General features: G+C 43.7%; 1 protein-coding gene across 1 annotated transcript in view; it reads right to left on the reverse strand.

Moving 5' to 3' along the window:
• The window catches only part of ass1 (argininosuccinate synthase 1), a 55,888-nt gene that overhangs the window by 10,255 nt on the left and 29,251 nt on the right, over positions 1-16,382 (reverse strand). Inside the window, exons 9-12 of the mRNA XM_017724314.2 lie at positions 14,825-14,915; positions 8,685-8,769; positions 7,844-7,908; positions 791-922 (exon numbers count right to left, since the gene is read on the reverse strand). Of these exons, the coding sequence (XP_017579803.1) occupies positions 791-922; positions 7,844-7,908; positions 8,685-8,769; positions 14,825-14,915 (373 nt within the window). The remainder of the gene's footprint in view (positions 1-790; positions 923-7,843; positions 7,909-8,684; positions 8,770-14,824; positions 14,916-16,382) is intronic.

Genomic DNA, 16,382 nt, shown 5'->3' on the forward strand with positions numbered 1-16,382 from the left:
TGTGTGTGTGTCTGTGTGTCTGTGTGTCTGTGTGTATGTGTCTGTGTGTGTGTGTGTGTCTGTGTGTCTGTGTGTCTGTGTGTGTGTGTGTGTGTCTGTGTGTCTGTGTGTCTGTGTGTATGTGTGTGTGTGTGTGTGTGTGTGTGTGTGTGTGTGTGTGTGTGTGTGTGTGTGTGTGTAAAACAAGTAGGGAGGCTTATCTGGACAGTGGATTAAAGGAAAAGACCAAAAAATCAGATGTACCAATTTTCCCCCCTTATCCCAAATATAGATCCACCAGGACATGCTTGTTGTCTGAAGTTTGCTACTTTAGTTTTGCGCTGGAGCAACGAGGCTAAAAAGAGGCGGATGCCAATCTGACCGCGTGGCTAAATCACATTTGCCTCGAGTTGTACGCTGTAAAAAAAGGGGGTCAGTCATCCAACATTATCAATGTCAGATCAGAGTTGATGATCTTCTCAGCGAAGCTCGTTCTGCTCGTTAGTTTGTGCTGATGATGCAGTGATTCAGTCACGTGACGTTACTGAGTAGGAGGAGCTCATGAGGGTCAGTTCAGGAGCCGGTTCATCACATTAAATGACTGATTTGTATCACTGACCTACACAAGTGTCAACCATCGTGTCAGAGAGATCGGATTTGAGCGAAAAATCAGATTCGAGCAACAAGGCTTGTAATGTGAGTAGCCCAAAAGTCCTGCTCACCCTGGAAACCTAATCATGATTATTAGTCGATTAATTCATGTTGATAATCAAATATCAAAACATTAATGTTTTGCAGTCTGACTCCTTACCATTGTATAGAAGCTCTGAGAACTTAATGCCCAGGTCTTGTTTGATGCGTCTGACCTCCCGGTCCATAGTGAATGTCTCAATGTCCAGGTGAGCGTGGTAGAGGATGGTGCCTCCTGGGGTTTCGTAGATACCTGACAGAAATAAGACCAAAGCAAAGACACCATAAACCAGTTTTTAAAGGAATAATGTGGAGTAATTTCACTGAAGAAAACCCAGCTTAAACCACCACATTCAATCCTGACGCTCGGTTTTTCATAATGGTTTTCATAATAACCTTGTTGCCTTTTCAGTTTGCTATTATAGACCAACATGTTAAAGCCTACGCAGGTCTGTTTAAAAGAAGACAAAATATCACTCACGTTATAAGTAGAGTTGTTGTCAGAGCAAAACCTCATATCTCCGAAATGGTGACTTAAAAAAAAACCTACTTTACTTTCAATGGAACCAGAATTTTTCACAGTGTAAATTTGGGCCGTTTCTTTTGGTCCATTCTTCATTTTAAATTATGTCAAAAAACTGAAAAATGCCAAAAAAAAGAGATATGAGGTTTTGCTCCAATAGCAGCAGTATGCTACTTTGGGAATAATCATTTTCCCCAATTTTCTCTCCAATGTAGTTTAATTCCGCCCAATTGTTAGGACTCTCCCAATCAAACCAGCGCTTGGAGAGTGAGGGCAGACACTGGCTTCCTCTGAGACCTGTGAAGTGCCACTGCATCTATTCGAACCGCCACTCATGCAACATCACGAGACAGCCGAACACCCTCGGAGGAAAGCGCCAACCACCACATCTGTTACATCAGTATACTCCTGTGCTGGCTAGCATGGGTGATGGGGGGAGATGGGGGGCCATCCTACCCACCCAGATAGTGAGACCTTTTGCACTTTCTTGGACTCCTGGCCACGTACTATATATCTGGATCACCAGACTAGGGATCGAACTTGCGATCTCCTGATGACGGGCCAATGCTTAGACGATTCCAAAACTCAGGAGCATTCCTTTGGCGATGGTAGCCAAAGAGTTTCATTTTAATTTAACCCTTCAAAAAAAAAAAAAAGTGAAGTAACTTCTGAGACTTGTTTACACGCCACAATTGCCGTTACGTTTTTTGTAATTTTAGTTAATTAAATATAAAGTAACTGCATTAATATTTGTGAATGATAAAAAAATGCTATTTCTTATTTATAATAGTTTGCTTGTAGGGTTGCATTTACTTCTGACTTCAAAAAGATCAACAAAATATATAATTTGGCCAAACTTTTAGGCTACATTTACACAGCAGGTAAAAGTGTCCCAAATCTGATTTTCTCAGCAGATCTGTTTATTTTTCAGTTTGGCTGTTCACAGTAGCTTTTAAATGTATATGTGACATCAGTCTGAACAGATCAGCTCCTAAACTGACCCACATGCGCAAAACAACATCCAGCTCATCCAGAGGTAAACAATCACAACTGCCAACGAACGCCAGTCGCTCCCAGAGGATCAGCTTCATCTTCACCAGCACCACAGGAGCCATCATGAAGCTTCACTTCCTCGGTTCGTGTCCGAAGATTCTTTAAAAATCTCTTCAAACTCAGAGCAGTGGTGATAAGTCTCTTCTAATTTACAGAAACATCACCCCAAATGTTTGAGGTCTGAGCAGCACTAATGATGAACGTCGAGTTGGACTGACGGAAAAGTCTCATGAATTCCGATCTGGCTGTTCAGACGGAGTCACATTGCCGCAGATGGGATACGTATCGGATTTCAGTCTCAAATCGGAATTGAAAATGTCAGATTCAGTGTGTTTATCTGTGTTTATCTGTTATCGTGTCACAAACGGAGAAAAAGATCAGATTTGCGCCCCTTTGACCTGCTGAGTGAACAAAACCTTGGATACAACGGGACTGGACTGTCAGTCTTTCTGCAAAAACAAGTCAGTACAGCCAACCACGAGGTACAGACTGGACATTTTGAACCAGCACTAAAAAAAAACCCTGCTCTTCGTACCAAGGAAGCCTTTTTAATTAGCCGAGACACACAAAGCACCAGCCCATAGCTGCTCTACGCCAACAGAACCCCACTTTTAATGAAACGCTTATGACGGGCAGTGTACTGAAGGGACGACAACACAAACATAAACATCTCAGATGCACACGGTCTGTACAGGAGTCTCAGGTCCAGGCATCATCATTATCATGATGGAGTCTGGTGACCAGTACACTGTCCATCAACTGCTTTGGACAGATTGATGAGCTAAAATGGCAGGGTAAAAGCCCCCAGCTGCCAGAATCCACTGCCCCGGCTCTTTCTAACCTGCAATTTACACCTCCTGTATGTGCGCGCAGGTGTGAGGGGAGGGGGGGTATTTAACCTATGTGGAAATGAAGCTGTCACTCAGCCGTCTAAACAGCAGAGAGGAAAGAAGAGATGGGGAAAGAGTCACTTTTCAGATACGGACACTAAATAATGACGTATCGGCTGAGAGCGGAAGAAGTGGCCAGGTTTTACTGGGGGACTAAATGACTGGTTCTCGTTTTAACACAGAAATACAGGCCCAATCATCCAATGAGTTTTATGGGTGCCTGTCCAGGGGTCCGAGCCACTAGTTGTCCCCGGTGAGTAATTATGAGAAAATCTATAACGACAGTTTAACTTGCGGTGGGAACGTCACAAGCCGTACTCGTTTGTCCCGATGCTCTCCGTGTTTTTCCAATCACTGCTCAGCAACCATTACACTGTCCGCCATGCCCGAGCTTTTCCTCAGAACTGCAGCAGCTTTCTTACTTCAGCGTTAAAGGGTTAACGGAGGAGCGGCCTCGGGCTCACAGAGGGAGAATCCTGTCACAGTCTGAGAGCTGAGTGACCGCAGATCCTCCTGGCCAAAACAGGACTTAGAAGACGACTGATCTCTTAAGCACTGAAAGGGGGCAATCTGATACATTAAGATGGCACAGATTTAAGGCTGAAAGAGCGGAAAGTGGTTCGGTTCCGTTAGCAGCTTCTCATAAACGTCTCTGTATGAATCTCCCCTAAAAAACTGCCACAACAGATTAGCTCAACCAAAGCCCACCGATTAGCAGCCATTAGGCTTAGAAACAGTTTAAGACAGTATGAGAGAGAGAGAGACAGACAGAGAGAGAGAGAGGAGAGAGAGAGAAAGAAAAGACAAAGAAAAACAAAGAAAGACAGAGACAGAGAGAGAGAGAGAGAGAGAGAGAGAGAGAGAGAGAGAGGGGGAGAGAGAGAGCAGAGAGAGCGGAGAGACAAAGACAGAGAGAGAGAGAGGAGAGAGAGAGAAGAGAGAGAGAGAAAAGATAAAGAAAGACAGAGAGAGAGGAGAGAGAGACAGAAGAGAGAGAGAGAGGAGAGAGAGAGAAAAGACAAAGAAAGACAGAGAGAGAGGAGAGAGAGACAGAAGAGAGAGAGAGAGGAGAGAGAGAGAAAGAAAAGACAAAGAAAGACAGAGAGAGATGAGAGAAAGAGAGAAATAAAAAAGAGAGAGAGGAGAGAGAGAGAGAGAAAAGACAAAGAAAGACAGAGAGAGATGAGAGAGAGAGAAATAAAAAAGAGAGAGAGAGGAGAGAGAGAGAGAGAAAAGAGAAAGAAAGACAGAGAGAGAGCAGAGAGAGAAAGAAAAGACAAAAAGAGAGAGAGAGAAAGAGACGAGAGAGAGGAGAGTGTGAGAAAGAGAGACACAGATGGAGAGAAAGAGTGCGAGTGAGAGACAGAGAGAGAAACAGACAGAGAGAAAGAGGATGAGTGAGAAAGAGACAGACAAAAGGAAGAGCAAAAGAGAGAGAGTAAATGAGAGAGAGAGAGAGAGAGAGAGAGAGGGAAATAAAGAGAGAGATAGAAGGGGGGGGGTGCTCATGGCCCTTTGGGCATCCCACCCAGCTAACACAGGTTTAGCTTAGCAGCTTAGCATTCTTACTGCTATCAGAGCAGATCTTCCTCAATTAACACCGGGTTTAACACTTCAAAGCCACAGATAACAGAGTTTAACCTGAGGGGAGATCAGATCCAGCAACAACAAACAGCGTCGTCAGTAAACTGAGCCTCTGGAAAAGCCAGAGTCGGGAATCTTAGTGAAGGCTATGCATCGCTTTAATCGACGCTCTTCACAACGAAAGAGTTCAAACGCTATAAAACAAGTTCGGCTGCTGCCTTTCGGACAGTTACTGACCTCAGACATACAGGCGAAGGAACTCCTTCACAGCTGTCAGAGCACAGCAACGTCAGCTACGTCTACAGAGAGATGAACCGGTGGAGGTGAGAATAACTAGAACCAAAGACGCTAGAATAGCCATGTTAGCTGGAGATGCTGAAACAGCTCGATAACAGTAAACTAGCTAAAGCAGCCAAAAGCTAAACACGCCACATCCCAGCAGGGGGCGCACCGGGTCGTCAGGGTCCGCAGCGCCGCTGGTGACGGTTTATTTGTGTTTATAAGCTCTCAGCTGGTTTCCTGATACGTTTAATCTGCGACGAGAAACAGCCGAACACCAAAAAGCCACGAGGCTGAAGTCGCTTCTCATTCGAATTTTCCCGTTCCACCTTAAATGGTGCAGCAGTTACATTCAGGCAGCTCAGGCAGCATTTAAGGTGGAACCACCGGCTCCATTAAACAAACATCTACTCTGCGCCGAGCTCTCGGTCTCAGATACTGATCATTACTGAGGGAGAAAACGGAAACTGTTGCTCTGAAAGCGGCTGTAGCAGCAACTTTGAAGCCCAAACTGCATTCAGTGTAGCGTTAATCAGCGGTGAAAGGGCTCTTTTACTCCCAGCAGTCACTTTGTTTAGAGCTGGTTTTGACCTGTTGGTCATACCGACCCAGTGCAGCACTCGGTTCAACGTCAGCGCAGCAGCGTAAAACTTTGGGAGAGTCTGTTCAACATAAATGATGAACTAACCTAACTTTGTGTAAATAGAGCTCAATATAGAAATATGTCCACATATGCAGTCGAGACTGACGCGGCTTTTTTCTGAATTTCTACAAACACCATTTCATTTTATAGTAAATGAGTTTGGGCTGGTTTATGTTTATGAACAGACGCCTACAGATCAACATAGTAAAGGAGCTCATCTGTGATCCTGAGTTTAAAGCCAGTTTTTATTCAACTTAAACTTGGAACTAAGTTGTCAATAAATCTGAAACTGAAACTTTGCTTGTGTGTAAAAAGTGATTTCAGAGCCACTCGGTTCTCCCTGATGGAAACCGTTTACCTTCAGTGTTTTGTGCTTCTGATCATTTTAATAGACGTCAGCGTCACTAATTAATGACGTTCTATTAAAAGACTGGTTTACCAAGAGAGACGCTGGAGGACTTTCACCTGAAATGAGTTCATGAAGCCAGTCTGGTTATAAAAATGATAACAGGACATCAGAGCCAGAATTACTCTTTTAGTACTTTTACTTTATACTTAAGTACATTTGAAGGTAAATACTTTAGTACTTTTACTCCAGTGGAGGTCTAAAGGGAGGAACTTCTACTTTTACTGGTGGAATATTTTACCTTGAGGGTCCACTTTAGCTTAAATACACGATGTGTACTTCATGCTACTGAGTGACTTGGTTTTTGTTGTTGTACATGTTGAGGGAAGCTGGTGTGGCACTGGTCAGTATTCTCTGCTGCAATCCTGACCAGACCCATCCTATATGTACCCTGAGTGACAGTGTGACAGCTGACTGGTAGCTCGAGCCAGACATAACAAACAAACACAACCGTGCACTAATGGTCAGGAAGCGAGGGTTGCCAGGTCCACCGCAAATCTGTCTGACATTATTCTGTTGACAACTGTCAACTGACAAGCCATTTCCAGTCCGCCACTCAGACGACCCGCAGTGTCACCACCTCATCAGAAGCACCACGCCAAACGCGCGGTCTCTCGCTGCACTTCATTCCTCCAGACTTTGTTATAAACACAGGCTGTCAGTGTAGTTTCTATACCAAAATGCCCTCGCCTCACTTTGCCCACCTTTTCTGATTTCCTCGGAGGAGGAACAGTGCGAGCTTTTGTGCGCAAATGGCTGCGACAAAAGAATAAATAAATAAATAAAAATAAAATAAAATACAAAAAAAAAAACCCCGAAAACGTTCCGGATTTTCCAATTTCTACCTGCCAGTCTGCGGTGAAAGGAAGGCAACGGAGGGAGAGTCAATTTGCCAGTCAGAGCAGTGTGATGAAGATTATTACTGTGACAAACAGAGTTAGCAGAGTCCAGAACAGAGTCAGGACAAAGCTGAAAGAAAGGTTAAGGCCAAAAATCGAATTCACAATTTTCCCTCTTGTTTACATTACATTACGCTCTGATCCAGAGCGACTTACAGTTTGATCAGTTTTACACAGGTAGGTGAAGGTGGTGTTAGGAGTCTTGCCCAAGGACCCTTATTGGTATAGTGTAGGGTGATTGCCCAGCCAGGGGATTGAACCCCAGTCTACAGTGTAGAAGGCAGAGGTGGTGTTACCCACTACACTAACCAACCACATTATTCCAAATGTTGCTAAGGAACAGAAGCTTACAGTCAATTCACTGACGCACCTCTCAGACAATCACAGTCGTCTCTAAGTGAAGCAAAACTCTGGAAAAAGCCGTTAAACCAAACCTGGAGTGAAAACGGCGCTAGCCGTAAAATCACTCAGAATTACTAAGCTAAAAGATGGTGAAAGGAAATTCAGACACGCCGTTTCTATTTCATACCTGAAGCTGGAAAAGTTGAGGATTCAACTTTAAAGAGGATCAAACTCACAGCTCAACGTCAAAACTATTAACAGACTGGCTTATACTGGCTATACGATATGAAGAACCATTTGCTAACACTCTTAATATGATATCTAATAATAAACATTACAGAATTTCCTAAAAGCCCCTTAGAGTTAAGATCATCTTAAGTGGTACAGAGAGAGTTCAGTGTGATGCTCACTCCACCATTTAAGAATTATTTTTGTGAATTCTCTCAAATATCTGAAATTTGGCTGAAATATTGCTTTAAATTCACATGTTTTAGGAAAGAACTGGGGGGCCTGTGAGGACAGACAGGTAACACAAAAGCAAATGGAATTCTGTACCTCTGGACTTCATTCCGATGAAGCGGTTTTCTACGATGTCGATTCGGCCAACTCCATGCTTTCCTCTGAGAGGTAAAAAAAAAGGAGCGTAAAAATTAATGGGGGTGTAACAATCACATCATTGAGGACATTCAAGATTACAGTTTCTATCTGATTGAACAAGGTGGTTAATCCTGTAAATAATCAATTAAATAGAAGAATAATATCCGTGTAAACGCCTGTATCCGATTACATTCCCTATCGGAAAGTTTAAGTCCGTTCTGCATGAGCGTCGCGTCACAGTGAGAGTTTATACCGTTCAACACGGCGGAGCAGAAACTGGTCTGCAGAGGAGACGAAGTTCATGCTCTGATCTTTAAAAGACGGCGGCGGGACGGACGTCCAGCTTATGCGTCTCAGAGCACGACGTCTTCCTCTCGGCCTTCTTTAATAAGGACGTGTGAAGGACGTTTTCCTGAGTCTGACGTCATTTTAAAGCAGTTAGAAACACAATCACTGCTCACTGCTGCTCATCTCACTCTGACTGAGCCCACGTGATGCTGGTTGTCATGGTGACATCCACTGTAAGTGGATCTGATTACTAGCAGTGAGCATGTTAATGGAGATTTTCATCAGATTGTTGAGCAGAGTGAGCATAAACACCTCAGTCTGAATCTGTAATTGGAATGTTTTCAGTCGGATTGCATGTAAACAGTCTGACAGACCAATTGATACTGATACTGTTACCAACACTAATGCAGATTTTTAGGAGGATGATTTTTTTAAAACCTATAATAGTTGTGTTTTGTTTTGTTGGCTGATATTATCGTGAAGCCCAGGGTCTAGTGTTGCTCTTACCTACCCGAGTTCATTGAGGTAGCTGAAGATGTCCAGTGGAGTGGTCTTGGTCGTGCCCTCCTTCAGGTGAGTCACCATGACTGGCACACCTGTTGGGGGAAAAAGGACACACACATGAGCCAGGATGACTCAGCTTAAGTCCTCTAGTTAGATCCTCTAATTAGGATGTTAGGGGAAAAAAGGATACGTGAACAAACCTGACATTTGTGAGCAAAATTCAGAATCAGTTGTTAGATATGCCTGAGGTTAGCCAGACTCGGACTTTGGGTTAGGTCAGAAGAGCTGTTTTGTCCTTTCAATAAAAATCCAACCACGTTGGGAGCCACGTTTTATGTCCATTTTAGCATGTTGTGTGTAAACATGTCTCAGTATGTCCTAGTACAGGCTAAATCTAAATGAAAAGGCAGATCCACTTTGCTCTGTTTGAAGCTGTAGCTCAGCTATAGCTGCTTTTCTCACATCTCAGGCAGGAAACTTTTCCTTTTTTCCAAAAGTAGAACAGTTTCTTGTAAAATGTTTCTCAACGTTCAACTTTTTATGCTGCTCATTCACCAGCTACTTGTTCGCATTTTTCCGTTCCACCTTAAACAGTGCCTGAGGTGCCAGAATGTAGCTGCTGCGCCATTTAAGGTGGAACGGGAAAATTTGAATGAGAAGCAACTCCAGCCTACTGACTTTTTAGCGTTGACAGTTTGACGTTGCAGATTAAACGTATCAGGAAACCATCCGGAGGGATTATAAACGCAAACAAGTCTATTCATCTTCAAATTATCAATGTTGGTCTTAAATCTTTCTCTTTGTTGTTTCGTTAGCTACTAGTTAGTCGAGATTGTCTGCGTTGCTATGATGATCAACAGTCTGTCCGTCAATCCTCAGGGTTAAATAGCAGTTACACCTTAACTGCAGCATTTAAGACCGTTTACATTTACGGCATTTGGCTGACGCTCTTGTTCAGAGTGACTTACAATTTGATCATTTTACAGGCAGGTGAAGGTAGAGTTGGGAGTCTTGCCCAAGGAGTCCTATTGGTTTACTGTAGGGTGCCTGCCCAGGTGGGGGATTGAACCCCAGCCTACAGCATAGAAGGCAGAGGTGTTATCCACTACACTAACCAACAACTATTTACTGTTAAACTGTGTTGAACGATCAGCAGAGCTTTATTTTACTGTAAAGGAGGATTATTTTATTATTACCTACTGATCTGATTTGCTGTGAAGCCACAACAGGACAGTGAAAGACCTGCATGTTGCTGACCTCTGGGCTAGTTGGTCAACTGTAGCTTAAAAAAAAGCTTTTTTTTTAAAAGTAATTTTCCAAATGATTTTCATTGCATTTCACTCACATTCAGACCACATGACACTGACACTATTATTGGCCACACAGACGCCCTGAGCAGTTCAGCACTCTTGTTAGAGAGCCCGAATGCCCGTGTGACTCACACAGAGCGGCAATATGCAGTTATTAATTGTCTAGTTTCAGTCTAACAAGATTGAATAGGCACGAAAACGGAGACCTAAAGCGCGTATGAGCCTAAAGAGCTCTGGAGGCGACAGTGGGAGAATGTAGAGAGTGATTTGGGAGGAGTGGTGGGAGAAGAGGTGAATGGCAGTGAGAGTAAAGCCACCTCAATAGATCCTGAAGAAGAAGCACTTATAAATTCAAAAGCTTCAGCGCTGTGAAGGCTGTGAAATCGCGAGCAGGACCTTCCGTAATTTAATTACACACCCAGCCATTGTGTTACCATGTCCTCTTTACCCACAGATCTGAATGAGAGAGAGAGAGAGAGAGAGAGAGAGAGAGAGAGAGAGAGCGCGAAGTTAAAAAAAGAAAGGAAGAAAGAGGAGAGAAAGACAGAAAGACACAGAAAAACAAAGATTGAGACGGACCAAAAGATAGAGAAAGAAAAACCAAAGAGAGAAGTGAACTACAAAAAAAGAAAAACACTAAGAAAGGGAGAAAACGAGAAGGAAAGGAGAAGGTAAAAAAAAGAATAAGGAAAAGAATGAGAGGCAGAGACAGAAAATGAATGAAAGAAGGAGGGACAAAAAAGAGAGAGAAAAGAAAGAAATAGTAATGGATGAGAGAGAGGGGGGACAGAAAAAGAATAAAAGAGGGAGAGAGCATAAAGAAAGAAAGAAAGAAAGGACAGAAAAAGAATAAAAGAGGGAGAGAGCATAAAGAAAGAAAGAAAGAAAGAAAGAAAGATGAACAAGAGCGAGATAGAAGAGAGAGTAATGAATAAGAGAGAGATAGAAGGAAGAAAAAGAAAGAGAGTGAATGAGTGTAGCCGTAATGTGATGAAAAAAAGGAAAAAAGTCAAACAAAAATAAAGAAATAAAGAAGAACAGACAACAATCAACTGTAGATAAATGACAGAGTGACCAGTTTGACCAACACAGTTCTCTTGTTTTATTTCCAACACACGTACATCCATCCATCCATCCATCCATCCATCCATCCAGAATGAAAGTGCACAGTCTATAAAAATATGAAATTAAAAAAACAGACAAATATGAATAAAATGCTAAAACTGAACGCTGGACGAACGACACAATAACCCAATAACAGCATCACCAAACAGCCTTGGCCACGACCGAAGGCGGCGGTCTAAACCCCTCCAGCGCTCCCCGGTGTAGACAGAGAGCAGCGCAGTGCCGCCGCGCCTCGGCCAGCTCGCCCCTTTCAGCCCACAGGCATTGGACCCCCGTAAATAAACCGCTGTCAATAGGCGACTTATTCATAGCATGAAATGAGCAACTTAGAGGCCAAAGGTGGAAGAGATGCAATAGACCAGGCTTAGGGTTGGGGGGGGGGGCGAGCGAGGGATGGAAGAAAGAAGAGGACTCTTTTGAAGGGGAGAAGAGGGTGGTGGTGGTGGGGGGGGGTCCTGATAGTCTTCCACACCCCCCTATTCTGTGCATCTGGGCACCTCATTAGCATTTAGCATGCTTGCAGTTGCCAATCACGGCCGAATGGAGTGTTTCTCTGCTTGGCCTTTCTAGGCCGTGGGGTGTAAAAGCCCTGTTAGAATGACACGTTAAAAAAAGAAAGAAAGAAAGAAAGAAAGAAGAAGGGGGACTTGACAAAATATTTTCAGACAAGGGCTTTTGTCACACGGCCCATTCCCATATCCCGCAAACGCCCCGGGCCACGAGGGCGCCCCGAAAGAGCAGGCCTCGCCCGGCTAATAAAGCCAGGGATCGGCCCAAATAGTTAATAATTAGATTAAAAGTTCAAATAAATTAAACCACGGCGTGAACGCGGGAGTCCCTCCATCGCCCCCCGCTCCCACCCCCCCCTCCGCTGCCCCCCTCAGTCTCTCTCTCTAGCCCTGCGGTCCGTCAATGTGGAGCGCATTCACTCGCTCCTTTACTCCTTTCTCTCCCTCCTGCCTCTCCGTCCCAATAGCACCGCTAGGCGGAACAATGGCACAGCAGACACAGTTGTAGGAAAAATTAAAGCTTTACATTTTTCCTCTCTCTTTCTCTTCCTCAGGCCCTATCTGTCCTTTTCAGAGCGCGGGAGAAGACATGGAAAAGGGAAGGAGTGGGATTTGGGGGAAGGAGGTGGGGGTTGGGGGGTGTTCGGGGTTGTAAAATGACAAGAGGGAAAAGGTTTGGTGGTTTAAAATTCTTTTTAATCAGTGAGAAAAAGCGCTGAGAAAGTGAGGGGGAAGAAAAGAAAGTGGAGAATAAGAAGTTCAGGCCCTAAAAAGTTTTTTTTTTTTTTTAAAACAGAACTGGTGGGGGGGTCGGGGGGTGGAGGGGTAGCGGGGCATCCTTTGTAAGTGTCAGTAAACCAGCTTTTCTCATGGACACCAAATGGAGGTGGCTAAAATATCTATGAATACTGATTGCGCATCAGAGAGCGGATCATAGACTGACTGGCTTAAAGAGCACAATGACATCACTGTCTGAGCCAATCACATTACCACTTCACTGGAATCCCATTTAGCGATGCTTGGGAAAATAAGCGCTCGCTCACATCGGCTTGACGATGCTGCTATGCAGTTGTTTCAACTACTCAGAAACTTGTATCAAACCAAGATGCTTAATGTTTTATATCATAAACGCCACTGTTTTCTGTAAATATACGCTCACCGGCCACTTTATTAGGTACACCTAGTAAAAGGTTGGACCCCCTTTTGCCTTCAGAACTGCTTTAATTCTTCATGGCAGATTTTCAACAAGGTGGTGGAAACGTTCCTCAGAGATTCTGGTTGGTTATTTGAGTTCCTGTTGCCTTTCTATCATCTGGAACCAGTCTGCCCGTTCTCCTCTGACCTCTCACATCAACAAGGCATTTGGTATACACAGTGGTATTGTGGTACCGTGTTACAGTGGTATTGTGGTACAGTGGTACAATGGTATTGTGGTACCGTGGTACCGTGTTACAGTGGTATTGTGGTACAGTGGTACAATGGTATTGTGGTACCGTGTTACAGTGGTATTGTGGTACAGTGGTACAATGGTATTGTGGTACCGTGGTACCATGGTATTGTGGTACTGTTGTACAGTGGTATTGTGGTACTGTGGTACTGTGGTACAGTGGTATTGTGGTACTGTGGTACTGTGGTACCGTGGTACAGTGGTATTGTGGTACAGTGGTACTGTGGTATTGTGGTACCATGGTACAGTGGTACAGTGGTATTATGGTACTGTGGTACCGTGGTACCATGGTATTGTGGTACTGTGGTACAGTGGTATTGTGGTACTGTGGTACAGTGGTATTGTGGGTACTGTGGTACAGTGGTATTGTGGTACTGTGGTACTGTGGTACCGTGGTACAGTGGTATTGTGGTACTGTGGTACTGTGGTACCATGGTACAGTGGTACTGTGGTACTGTGGTACTGTGCTACCGTGGTACAGTGGTGTTGTGGTACAGTGGTACTGTGGTATTGTGGTACAGTGGTACAGTGGTATTGTGGTACCGTGGTATAGTGGTACCGTGATACAGTGGTACTGTGGTATTATGGGTACTGTGGTACAGTGGTATTGTGGTACCGTGGTACAGTGGTACCGTGGTACAGTGGTACTGTGGTATTATGGGTACTGTGGTACAGTGGTATTGTGGTACCGTGGTACAGTGGTACTGTGGTATTATGGGTACTGTGGTACAGTGGTATTGTGGTACCGTGGTACAGTGGTACTGTGGTATTATGGGTACTGTGGTACAGTGGTACTGCGGTATTGTGCTAAACTACTGCCGTAAGCCAGCGACACAGAGACCCACATTCTCTGACCTACACGGATCAACGTGGATGTTGTGGCTGTTTAGAAACTCTAGAACGGCCCGTCCTTCAGTCCGGTTTACCAGTTCCTTCTAAAGCAGCAGTCATGCTGGAATGTGCTTGCTGGGGTGGTGTGTTTGAGCCTCAGCGCTGTAAGGGTGTGTGTTAGTGAGAACGGTGCGAGGGGTGTGAGGGGTGGGCAGATGACGAGTGTAATGTCTGGACTGAAGACTGTGAGGCTGAAGATGAAGCTGGTTCTTCATAAAGCAGCAATAGCACTCCACCCAGCAGGAGGTCAAACTCCAATCACACACACAGTGACTGATGATGAGGCCAACACACACACACACACAGGCACGTTCGTTTTTATACAAAGTCGGGACATGGAATCACGTATGTATCACTTATATACGTAAGCAGCTATATGTGAAAACAGCATGTCCCTGGTTTATAGAGCGAATGGGAGAATTTAAGAAAATGATTTCTGAGTCTCCTCGCTTTTCACTTTAGTGCTAAGTTTACAAGAGAAGGAAAAACATACTTTACTCTTAATGTAAGTCGATGTAATCAGCTTTTTTGCCAGGTAATTTTAGGCCATTTCTTTAAGTCCATTTATTATGAAATTTGTAAACAATATAAAGGACAGTAGGCATTTTTAATATATGTCAAAAACTGAAAAACACCAAAAAAAAAGAGATAGAAGGTTTGTGTTCTGACAGCAGCGTTATTATACATAAATTATGTTACATATACTTCTATATTATGTAGTAATATGTCCTACATGTGTTACACGTAAGTCTCTGTATGTAATCACCATGTCTTAACCTCAGTAACTTGAATGGTTTTGCTCTTTCTGTTAGAACACTTAGTCCTATAAGGGCATGAAAACCAACTCCCCCTCTCACACACTCACCTTTATTAAACTTTATCTCCACCATGTCTGGTACATTAGGTGAGTCTTCAGGGCTCTTGGTCATCAGAAAGAGGTCAGAAGGAGCATGATTCTGCAGAGGGTGAGAAGACAGTAATAAGAAATGGTCATTTTTGCAATGTTTCAAGGACAAAGTCAGAATGACAACAACAACATCAAGAGCAGCAGCAGCAGCAGCAGCAGCAGCAGCAGCTAGCTTTCCTGTCTAGATGGAAGAGTGACTTGCTCTACAGTAGAGTGGGGATGATGGAAGATGAGGAAAAGCCTTAAGATGCCATCAGGATAAAAAAAAAATCAATGTGCCATTTTTCTCCTCTGTTTGGTTTCATTTTCCCCTGCGTTGCCCTCCCAGTCGGGGGCCGAGGACCACATCCATGCAGGTGAAGAAAAGAAAAATGGGGTATGCATACTCCCTGAACCCCCCACCCCCACCCCCACCCGTAAAAGGTCTGCAAACTGTACAACTAAACCAAAAGGCAAAGAGGTAAAGTTCAAACATGGCTCGATGTTTGCTTTTCTTTTTATTTATTATTTTTTAAAGTAAAAAACGCATGCAAGGCTAAACAATGTATCCTTTGTTAATCAGTATTGTGATACTGCAGACTTTTTTTAGGGTGACCACTTTTGGTTACCATGTTCACGACAATCTCAGACATTTCAGGTTTTGTTTTAAATATGATATTTTACGAGGAGCCTGGCCTCTTCCTATTTCCCCCATTATATCAAAAACACATACTGAACAGCAGAGGGCGCCTGCGAGTGAGACCTCAACGAATGGGAGTGAATGGAGCCCAACGGCTAAAAACGAGGAGTTAAAATAGTTTCTAATCACTTAAACAGAACTTTCTTTTCATTTTAGGAAGTAGAAAGATGGATTTCAGTAAAAAAGCCCAGAAATCTCACCTGGACGTTTCCTTTATTCTACACTAAACGGGTTTTGTGCAGTAGAAGGCGGGCTTTACTGCTACTGAGTGCTGATTGGTTGGCGAGCAGAGCAGCTCATTGGCTTTCCCGCTCACAGACGTCCTGAACGTACATGAGGCGCCGTTTTAAACTCCAATAACTCGAGTTTAAAAGCTCTTAAAAATATAAGAGCAGTATTAAAATGTTTTATGCTGTTCTATTTTCAGGAAATGATTGTATTCTTTAAACATTAAAAATATTTAAGCATTTATAAACTGTGATTTTGCTCAAATGCTCCTTCTTTACCCATTAATTTTGGACTGGCTCTGGGGCGCCCTCTAGTGTTCGAGAAACTCGGAAGACAATCACAGTGTAGTGATTCTCCTCTCTACAAGTCCTCTGTCTACACTACATACAACTACATATTCATGAGGCTCAGAGGCCCTAAGCAACTGCTTATACCGTTTACAGCAACAAACAGCCATGATCTAGTCAATTATTGTGGTCACAATAATGCAGGCCAATCTTTAAAGCCCCAGGGAAAGTCCATCTCTTCTAGGTTAAACCTGCTCTTGTGGGCAGACAAAAGCTTTCCAATGTCCATTAAACGCAGATGTATTTTGCCAACATTCTCCTC

The sequence above is a fragment of the Pygocentrus nattereri genome, chromosome 23 (assembly GCF_015220715.1).
Source record: "Pygocentrus nattereri isolate fPygNat1 chromosome 23, fPygNat1.pri, whole genome shotgun sequence".
NCBI classification, from domain to species: domain Eukaryota; kingdom Metazoa; phylum Chordata; class Actinopteri; order Characiformes; family Serrasalmidae; genus Pygocentrus; species Pygocentrus nattereri.